Source organism: Catharus ustulatus, chromosome 37 (genome assembly GCF_009819885.2).
Source record: "Catharus ustulatus isolate bCatUst1 chromosome 37, bCatUst1.pri.v2, whole genome shotgun sequence".
Taxonomy (NCBI): domain Eukaryota; kingdom Metazoa; phylum Chordata; class Aves; order Passeriformes; family Turdidae; genus Catharus; species Catharus ustulatus.
Window position 1 is genome coordinate 624,289 of NC_046257.1, and position 10,728 is coordinate 635,016.

Genomic DNA, 10,728 nt, shown 5'->3' on the forward strand with positions numbered 1-10,728 from the left:
CCCAGGATGGTGACACACACGGGGACAGGGACAGGTGAGCACACTGAGGTCCCCAGGATGGTGACACACACGGGGACAGGGACAGGTGAGCACACTGAGGTCCCCAGGATGGTGACACACACGGGGATACACATGGGGACAGGTGGCCACACTGAGGTGACCCACAGGTGACAGGGATGCCCCCTCCCAAAAAGGGACAGGACCCTCAGAGCCCCAGTGACCTTTAACCCCTCCCAAAAAGGGACAGGACCCTCAGAGCCCCAGTGACCTTTAACCCCTCCCAAAAAGGGACAGGACCCTCACAGCCCCAGTGACCTTTAACCCCTCCCAAAAAGGGACAGGACCCTCACAGCCCCAGTGACCTTTAACCCCATTTTTCACCCCAAACCAACCGGCCCTGGGTCGGATTTAAAGGAACATTTGGGGACAAATCCCAACTTTTTTTTTTTGTTTTTCCACAAGAAAAATCCCTTTTTCCTCCTTTTTATTCCCAAAACAACGAGGGATCAACTGCTCAGAGGGGGAAGCTGTCACTGTGGGGACAGCAGTGACCAAACACTGTGACACTGACCAAACACCGGTGACAAAGTGACAGTGACCAAACACCGGTGACAAAGTGACAGCGACCAAATGATGGCAGAGAATTTCCCAGTCACTGGGCCCAGGGGACAGCAGTGTCACCGTGACAGTGACCAGGTGATGGCAGAGGACTCCCTGACACTCCCATGGGGACAGCAGTGTCACCAATGCCAGCAGAGGATTCCCTGACCCTCACTCTGGGGACTCTGGGGACAGCAGTGTCATCAGTGCCAGCAGAGCAGAGGATTCCCTGACCCTCACTCTGGGGACTCTGGGGACAGCAGTGTCACCAATGCCAGCAGAGCAGAGGATTCCCCAACCCTCACATGGGGACAGCAGTGTCACTGTGACAGTGGCCCTGTGATAACAGAGGATTCCCTGACTCTGGGGACACCGGCGTCACTATGAGGGTGACACTCACTGCCAGCAGAGAATTCCCTCACTCTGGGGACTCTGGGGACAGCAGTGTCACCATGACAGTGACCAAATGACGGCAGAGGATTCCCTGACCCTCACATGGGGACAGTAATGTCACCGTGACGGTGACCAAACACCCTGCCTCTCACTCTGGGGACTCTGGGGACAGCAGTGTCACCGTAACAGTGAGCAAGTGATAACAGAGGGTTCTCAAACCCTCCCATGGGGACAGCAGTGTCACCAGTGCCAGCAGAGCAGAGGATTCCCCAACCCTCCCATGGGGACACTGGTGTCACCATGACAGTGACCCAGTGATAACACAGGATTCCCTGACCCTCACATGGGGACAGCAGTGTCACCAATGCCAGCACAGCAGAGCATTCCCTGACCCTGACATGGGGACAGCAGTGTCACCAGCGCCAGCAAAGGATTCCCTGTCTCTCACTCTGGGGACTCTGGGGACAGCAGTGTCACCGTGACAGTGACCAAATGATGGCAGAGGACTCCCTGCCTCTCACTCTGGGGACAGCAGTGTCACCAATGCCAGCAGAGCAGAGGATTCCCTGCCTCTCATGGGGACAGCAGTGTCACCACGAGGGTGACACTCACTGCCAGCAGAGGATTCCCCAGCTCTCACTCTGGGGACAGCAGTGTCACCAATGCCAGCAGAGCAGAGCATTTCCTGACCCTCACATGGGGACAGCAGTGTCACCAATGCCAGCAGAGCAGTGGATTCCCCAGCCCTCGTGTGGGGACAGCAATGCCACCGTGACAGTGACCAAGTGATGACAGAGCACTCCCTGACCCTCCCACGGGGACAGCAGCGTCACCAATGCCAGCAGAGGATTCCCTACCTCTCACTCTGGGGACAGCAGTGTCACTGTGACAGGGACCCAGGTGATGACAGAGGATTCCCTGACCCTGACTCTGGGGACACCGGTGTCACTACGAGAGTGACACCGCCAGCAGAGCATTCCCTCACTCTGGGGACAGCAGTGTCACCAGTGCCAGTACAGCAGAGGATTCCCTGACCCTCACATGGGGACAGCAGTGTCACCAGTGCCAGCAAAGGATTCCCTGACCCTCACTCTGGGGACTCTGGGGACAGCAGTGTCACTGTGACAGTGACCAAATGACGGCAGAGGATTCCCTGACCCTCACTCTGGGGACAGCAGTGTCACCAATGCCAGCACAGCAGAGCATTCCCTGACCCTCACATGGGGACAGCAGTGTCACCAATGCCAGCAGAGTAGAGGATTCCCCAACCCCTCCCATGGGGACAGCAGTGTCACTGTGACAGTGACCAAGTGATAACAGAGGATTCCCTGACTCTGGGGACACCGGTGTCACTACGAGGGTGACACTCACTGCCAGCAGAGCATTCCCTCACTCTGGGGACAGCAGTGTCACCGTGACAGTGACCCAGGTGATGACAGAGCATTCCCTGACCCTCCCATGGGGGACAGCAGCGTCACCAATGCCAGTAGAGTATTCCCCAGCTCTCACACGGGGACAGCAGTGTCACCAATGCCAGCAGAGCACTCCCCAGCTCTCACTCTGGGGACTCTGGGGACAGCAGTGTCACCAATGCCAGCACAGCAGAGCATTCCCTGACCCTCACATGGGGACAGCAGTGTCACCAATGCCAGCAGAGGATTCCCTGACCCTCACTCTGGGGACAGCAGTGTCACCGTGACAGTGACCAAACACCACTAGAGCATTCCCCAGCTCTCACTCTGGGGACAGCAGTGTCACCAATGCCAGCACAGCAGAGCATTCCCTGACCCTCCCATGGGGACAGCAGTGTCACTGTGACAGTGACCAAGTGACAGCAGAGGATGCCCCAGCTCTCACTCTGGGGACTCTGGGGACAGCAGTGTCACCATGAGGGTGACACTCTGTCTGCCAGCAGAGCATTCCCCAGCTCTCACTCTGGGGACAGCAGTGTCACCAATGCCAGCAGAGCAGAGCATTCCCCGACCCCTCACTCTGGGGACAGCAGTGTCACCACGAGGGTGACACTCTCACTGCCAGCAGAGGATTCCCCAACCCCTCACTCTGGGGACAGCAGTGTCACCAATGCCAGCACAGCAGAGCATTCCCTGACCCTCACACTGGGGACTCTGGGGACAGCAGTGTCACCACGAGGGTGACACTCACTGCCAGCAGAGGATTCCCCAACCCCTCCCATGGGGACACCGGTGTCACGGTGACGGTGACCAACCGCCAGCAGAGGATTTCCCAAGCCCTTGGCCGAGGGCCACCGGCATCCCCGAGCTGTGACAGTGACAGAGCCACCAGCGGGCTGTGACAGAGCCACCACCGCGCTGTGACAGAGCCACCACCGAGCCCTGCCCGGGCTGTCCCCAGGCGGTGACACCGCATCCGTGTCACGGCCCCGGGCTGTCCCCGCGGCTTTGGCGACAGCGAGGTGTCACATCTGTCACCGGGGGAGGAGCCGCGGTGTCCCCAGGGGGACACCCAGAGCCACAGGCGGGGGGTGACAGCGGTGCCAAGGCTGGCGTGGGGACAGGAAGCGACACCGGGGTCACATTCCAGCCTTAATCCCTTGGCAGCGCCGCCTGCCAGCCCGGCCGGGCGCGGGGACCACCGGCGGCGCGGGGGAAAAATCAAAATAAATACAAAATTAAATTAAAAAATAAAAAATTAAAATTAAATTTAAATTAAAATTTAAATTAAACCCCCCAAGCTCCCTTTTTCCGCCCCGTTTTTACCATGGCGGCAGCGCCCAGGCCCAGCCCGCCCCGTTCCCTCCCCCTCCCGTTTCTCGCTGGTTTTTTTTCCCAATTTCCCTTTTTTGTTGTTTTTTCACCCCAACCCTTCACCTGGGGGTGCTGCCGGGGACACGCGGCCGCTGCCGGGGAGCGCTCCTGCCATTTTTTGGGGTTTTTTTGGGGGTTTTTTTGGGGTTTTTTTGGGGTTTTTTGGTGCCCCCCCCCTCCCCAATTCCGACCCCCCCCGTCCCACCGGACATGCGCGGGGCGCGCTGGAAAAGCATCAACCAGAATTTTCCACACACGTGACGCTCCCACACCTCGAGAAAAAAGGGGAGAAAAAGGGAAAAAAGGGTGAAAAATTCAAATATAGAACATCCCAGGGGAAGGGGAGGGGGGAGAGGGATTGAAGTGAGAGCGGGAGTGGGGAAATGAGGGGGGGAAATGAGAAAGGAGAAGGGGGGGATAGGTGGAAAAATGGAAAATATGTAGAGAAAACCACAATAAAAAAAAAAGAAAAAAAAAAAGGGGGAGTGATTCCGGCAAAGGGGAGGAAGGAGTTGGAACAAAGAAAGAGGGAGGGGAGCTCCAAAATGGGGGGAAAAGGGAAAAAAAAAAAGCGGGGAAAAGGCGCAGAGGGGAGGGAGGCGCTGCAAAAATCCCAAATTTCCGATTTTTTGGGGTGGTTTTCCCTCGGTTTTCCCGGCAGGTCGGGCCTGGGCTCCCAAAAATCCTGGAAAATCTCGAGTTTAGCTTTGATTTTTGGGGTGGTTTGGGTTTTTTTGGGTTTTTTTGGGTTTTTTTAAGGAAAATTTGGGCGGTTTTGGTGCTTTTTCCCCCCCCCGTTCTCGCCATTGTTCTGCGCTGAAAACGGAAAAAATGGAAAAAAAGGATAAAAAAGGATTAAAAAAAACCTAAACCAACAAGTTTGGGCTGTGGAGGAGGGGGAGGAGTTGAAAATGGGGGAAAAAAGAAAAATTTCACCTCAAATCCAGGGGAAAAAAGGGGAATTTGGGTAAAACTTCTGCTCCAGGGAGAGAAAATTTAATAAAAATCGGGATTTTGGGGGGGTTGGGGAGGAAAAAGTTTTAAAAAATGGGGGTTGAGAGGGGAAAATATAAAATAAATGAGGATTGGAGGGGTTGGAGGGAGGAAAAATGGGTAAAAAATGGGATTTGGGTTTGGTTTTTTCGGAGGAAAAGTTTTAAAAAGTGAATTTCGGGTTGGTTTGGGGGTGTCTCTGTGGCCCACGTGGGGATCAGAGGGAAAATAATTCAGGAATTGGCCAAAAAGTGCAAAAAAAAGCAAAGGAAAAGCGGCTGAGGGGAAAAAAAGAAAATTAAAATCCAAATTTTTCTCATTTTTGGAACAATCCTCGGGAAAAGCAGGAGTTGGAAATTTAAAATCATTTATTTCTAAGCTTTTCCAGAAACAGGAATTGTTCTAAAATCTGAATTCATTCGTTCTTGGGAGCCCCTAAAATCCACATTTACCCATTTCTGAGCTTTTGGGGGCAAAAATAAATTAAAATATAAATTTAACAATTTTAAAAAAAGATTAAAATATAAATTTACCAATTTTAAAAAAGATTTAAATATAAATTTACCAATTTCTGGGGACTTCTGGCCCACATTTAACACATTTCTAAGCATTTTTTTGGGAAATAAATCCCATTTTGACTCATTTTTAATCTTTTTCAGAAAAACCAAGTGTTTAAAATCTGAATTTATCCATTTCTGAGCCTTTTCAAAGTGAGTGGTTTCACTTTAAAGTTGATTTTTTAAACCAAACCGACCCCTCTGGGTTTTTTCTCCTCATCAGCTGGAGGCCAAACTAGGAAAAAAATTCCAAGAAATTTAATTCAGAATGGGAAAAAGTTTTAATTTTAGTCAAAAATTGTGAATTTGAATGGAAAAACAGCAGGGAGGGGGAAATCAAAGCTGGTCAATAAAATAAATAAAATAAATAAATAAAATAAATAAAATAAACCCCGATAAAAGAGGATAAAATGCAATAAAACAATCAAATAATGATAAAACAATAAAACCCTGTGAGCTCCTGGCACTGATCAGAGGGGAATTGGCAGGTCCTGGAAGGTCACACCTGAGGGCACTGGCACCCAAACAGCTCAGAAAGGGGTAAAACAGGTCCTGGAAGGGGAGAAATGAACTCCAGACAGCTCAAAAATGGGTGATTCAGGTCCTGGAAGGAGAGAAATGACCCTCAAACAGCTCAATATGGGGTAAAACAATCATTTCAGGGTCCTGGAAGGGGAAAAATTAACTCCAGACACCTCAAAAATGGGGTAAAAACAATCAATTCAGGGTCCTGGAAGGGGAAAAAAGAACCTCCAAGAGCTCAGTATGGGGTGCAACAGCTGAGCCGGGTCCTGTCAGGTACCCACAGCCCCCAACGCCCCATAAAACAGCTCTGGGTCCTGGCAGATGCACAGCAACACCCGTTACCCACAGGGGTTCAACAGGTCCTGGCAGGGCAACACCGGCCCCCATCACCCACAGGATGGGGTTCAACTCCCACTTTAGGTCCTGGCAGGGCATCACCAGCCCCCATCACCCACAGGATGGGGTTCAACTCCCACTTTAGGTCCTGGCAGGGCAACACCGGCCCCCATCACCCACAGGATGGGGTTCAACTCCCACTTTAGGTCCTGGCAGGGGATCTGCAGCCCCCATCACCCACAGGATGGGGTTCAACACCAACTTTAGGTCCTGGCAGAGACATCATGCCACTCCACAGCGTTAAACTCCTACTTTAGGTCCTGGCAGGGCACCACTGGCCCCCATCACCCACAGGATGGAGTTCAACAACCACTTCAGGTCCTGGCAGGGGCGTCATCCACATGATGGGGTCAGCACCCACTTTAGGTCCTGGCAGGGGACCTGAAGCCCCCATCACCCACAGGATGGGGTCAGCACCCACTTTGGGTCCTGGCAGGGACATCATCCCACTCCACAGCATTCAACACCCACTTTAGGTCCTGGCAGGGCACCACTGCCCCCATCATCCACATCATGGTGTCTGTACCCACTTTGGGTCCTGGCAGGGGCATCACCAGCCCCCATCACCCACAGGATGGGGTCTATACCGGGTCCTGGCAGGGCACCACCAGCTCCCGTCACCCCAGAGCCACCTCAGGTGTCCCCTCAGGTGTCCCCTCTCCTCCTGCCACCACCGCGTCCCCTCAGGCAGCGTGCACTGGGAGGTGTCCCCACACAGCGGTGGCCGCACGGCGACACTGACGGCGACACTCACGGCGACACCGGCGCTTGTTTACAAACACCTCCCTCCCCTCACACCCCACCCGCTGCGGCCGGGAGCGCTGAGGGCACCGGGGGAGGCCGAGGAGCTGTGGGGAGCTCCGGGGATCGGGGGAGGCCGAGGAGCTGTGGGGAGCTCCGGGGATCGGGGGAGGCCAAGGAGCTGTGGGGAGCTCCGGGGATCGGGGGAGGCCGAGGAGCTGTGGGGAGCTCCGGGGATCGGGGGAGGCCGAGGAGCTGTGGGGAGCTCCGGGGATCGGGGGAGGCCAAGGAGCTGTGGGGAGATCGGGGGAGGCCAAGGAGCTGTGGGGAACTCCGGGGATCGGGGGGTTCAAGGAGCTGTGGGGAACTCCGGGGATCGGGGGGTTCAAGGAGCTGTGGGGAACTCCGGGGATCGGGGGGTTCAAGGAGCTGTGGGGAGCTCCGAGGATTGGGGGAGGCCAAGGACCCGTGGGGAGCTCCGGGAGCGCTGAGGGGAGCTCCGGGGACCGGGGGAGGCCAAGGAGCTGTGGGGAGCTCCGGGGATCGGGGGGTGCCGGGACCTGTGGGGAGCTCCGGGGATCGGGGGGTTCAGGGACCTGTGGGGAGCTCCGGGGATCGGGGGGTTCAGGGACCTGTGGGGAGCTCCGGGGATCGGGAGAGGCCAAGGAGCTGTGGGGAGCTCCGGGGATCAGGGGGTTCAGGGAGCTGTGGGGAGCTCCGGGAGGAGCTGAGGGGATCGGGGGGTTCAGGGACCTGTGGGGAGCTCCGGGGATCCTGGGGTTCAGGGGTCTGTGGGGAGCTCCGGGAGGAGCTGAGGGGATCGGGGGGTTCAGGGGCCTGTGGGGAGCTCTGGGAGCGCTGAGGGGATCGGGGGGTTCAGGGAGCTGTGGGGAGCTCCGGGGATCGGGGGGTTCAGGGACCTGTGGGGAGCTCTGGGAGCGCTGAGGGGATCGGGGGGTTCAGGGACCTGTGGGGACCTCCGGGAAGAGCTGAGGGGACCGCAGGACGGAATCAGAGTGGACAGCGGGGCTCGGTGCCGCCGGGAGGAGCTGAGGGGACACAGGTGAGCATCGGGGGGGGCCTCGGTACCTCAGGGCGCCCCCGGGAAGCGGCAGCTCGGGGAGAGGCCCCGGCAAGCTCTGAGGGGCTCGGGGGTCCCGGTAACTGCGGGAATCGCTGAGGGGATCGAGGGTGAGGGGGCACTCGGGGGGTCCCGGTAACTGCGGGAATCTCTGAGGGGATCGAGGGTGAGGGGGCACTCGGGGGGTCCCGGTAACTGCGGGAATCTCTGAGGGGATCGAGGGTGAGGGGGCACTCGGGGGGTCCCGGTAACTGCGGGAATCTCTGAGGGGATCGAGGGTGAGGGGGTACTCGGGGGGTCCCGGTAACTGCGGGAATCTCTGAGGGCTCTGAGGGGGCACTCGGGGGGTCCCAGCGGATCCTCCGGGAAGCTCTGAGGACTCGGGGTGGTCACTTGAGGGGTCCCGGTGGTTTCTCCGGGAATCTCTGAGGGAATCGGGGGCAGCTCTGAGGGGTCACTCGCGGGGTCCCGGCGGTTCCTCCATGAATTTCTGAGGGAGATTCATGAGGGAGATTCTGAGGCAATCTGGGGTAGCCCTGAGGGGTCACTCGGGGGTCCAGGCGATTTCTCAGGGAATCTCTGAGGGGATCTGGGGGAGCTCTGAGGGGTCACTCGGGGGGTCCCGGTGGTTTCTCCGGGGAGCCCTGAGGGGTCACTCGGGGGGTCCCGGCTGTTTCTCCGGGGAGCCCTGAGGGGTCAGTCGGGGGGTCCCGGTGGTTTCTCCGGGGAGCCCTGAGGGGTCACTCGGGGGGTCCCGGTGGTTTCTCCGGGGAGCCCTGAGGGGTCACTCGGGGGGTCCCGGTGGTTTCTCCGGGGAGCCCTGAGTGGTCACTCGGGGGATTCCCGGTAACTGCGGGAATCTCTTAGGGCTCTGAGGGGTCACTCGGGGGGTCCCAGCGGTACCTGCGGGCGCCTCCGGCGGCCCAGGCGCGGCGGGAGCGGGGGGCGGCGGCGGCGGCGGCGGGAGCGGGGCCGGGGCCGGCCCGGCGAAGATGTCGGGGGCCCCTCGGTGGCCGGCTAAGAGCGCGGCGGCAGCGGCGGCAGCGGCGACGTCTTCCTCCTCCTCTTCCTCGTCGTCCTCCTCGTCGTCGTCCTCCTCGTCCCCCTCGGACACCGCCATCTCCTCCTCCTCCTCCTCGTCCTCCCTCAGCGGGGACGCCATGGCGGGGTGAGGGGCGGGGGGCCCGGACCGCTCCCACCGCCCCAAACCGCCCCCGCCGCTGAGGGGTGAGGGGGGCTCGGTGAAAATTGAGGGGAGGGGGGAAAGAAAGAGGGAGAGAGGCGGGACGGGGCGACCCCCCCCGGGCCGGGCCCGGCGGGGCCGCGCGGGGGGCGCGGGGGGGGCGGCGGGATTGGGTTGAAAAGCGGCCGGATCGGTTAAAATCGCCTCAGGGCGCGGGAGGCGGCGGGCGGCGGGACGGCGCCGGCAGCGAAAATGGCCGCCCCGGGTGTAATTTTAAAATAAAACACCCCCCCCTTCCCGCACACACACACACACAAAAAGAGAAAAGAAAAAAAAAATAATAATAATGATGATGATAAAAAACACACCCCGGTAAAGAAAAGGGGGGGGGTGTAAAAAAATATGGAGGAGGGAGGGGTTAAAAATGAGGGAAAATGGGGGGGTGCCCCCCCCCCTCCTTCGTGAGGGGAAAAAAAAAAAAAAAAAGCGCAAAATGGCCGAATGAGGTTTTTTTTTTTTAAAGTTGCCCCACACACACCTTGGGGGAGGAAGGAGGGTGAAAAAGAGGCGAAAAAAGCCTCAAAAATACACGCGCGCACAAAAAAAAAAAAAAAAAGCGACAAAACCCAGCCCGCCAAAGGGGGAGGGGAATTGAGGAAAAAAAATTAAATTAATATTTTTTAAAAAATAATAATAATAATAATAAGGAGGAAAGGGAAGCGTTCGGGGGGAAGAATGGAAGAAATAAAGGCGAGAATTGGAAAGGAGTTAAATTGGAGGGGAAAGGAAGGGTGAAATGAAAAAATGGGGTGGAAAAATGGGAAAAGGGAGGAAGGGAAGGCAAAAAGGGGTAAAAATGGGCATTAAAATTTCAAAAGGGGAAGGAAAAGGGGGGAAATCGACCTTAAAACTGATGTGGCAAAGGAAGAGAGTCAAAAATAAACGTTACAATTTCAAAAGGCGAGGGAATGAAAAAAAAGGTTAAAAATAAACAAAAGATGGAAAGGAGCTGAAAAGGGTAAAAATCAAAATTAAAAAAAAAAAATAAAAAGCCGCCAAAAAAAACCTTAAAAATCAACCGTGCGAGGTAAAAACAACAACAAAAAAAATAAAAAAACAAGACCCACGGAAAAAACACCGATCCTTAAAAACACATTTAAAAAAAAAAATTAAAAAATAAAAAAAAACCCTAAAAAATAATCAACCCCAAAGCTCCCCCCACCCCACCCTCCCCCCCCAGCGATCGCCGCTACAGCCCGAGCAGGCGAACAATCCCCAATTTGTTCATTTTCGGGTATTTTTGGTGCCTTGGGGGGCTTCATTCATGATCATTTTTTTTGGTTTTTTCCCCCTCCCGCAGGTCCCGGCTCGGCGAGGGATAAAATTTTTTGTGCGGCCCCAGGCGGGGGGGACCCGAATCCGGAGATTTTTCTGCATAAAACAAAGATGGCTGCGGTAAATTATTTCTTTCTT

The 10,728-nt window shown here is 56.1% G+C and overlaps 1 protein-coding gene across 3 annotated transcripts in view; it reads right to left on the minus strand.

The window, feature by feature from the left end:
* CHD3 (chromodomain helicase DNA binding protein 3) overlaps window positions 1–3,917 on the minus strand; it is a 59,724-nt gene extending 55,807 nt beyond the window's left edge. For all 3 annotated transcript variants that reach the window (XM_033084274.1, XM_033084275.1, XM_033084273.1), the window contains exon 1: window positions 3,843–3,917. In XM_033084274.1, coding sequence (XP_032940165.1) covers window positions 3,843–3,894 — 52 coding nt within the window. In that variant the 5' untranslated portion in view covers window positions 3,895–3,917. The remainder of the gene's footprint in view (window positions 1–3,842) is intronic.
* Window positions 3,918–10,728: the final 6,811 nt, after the last annotated feature.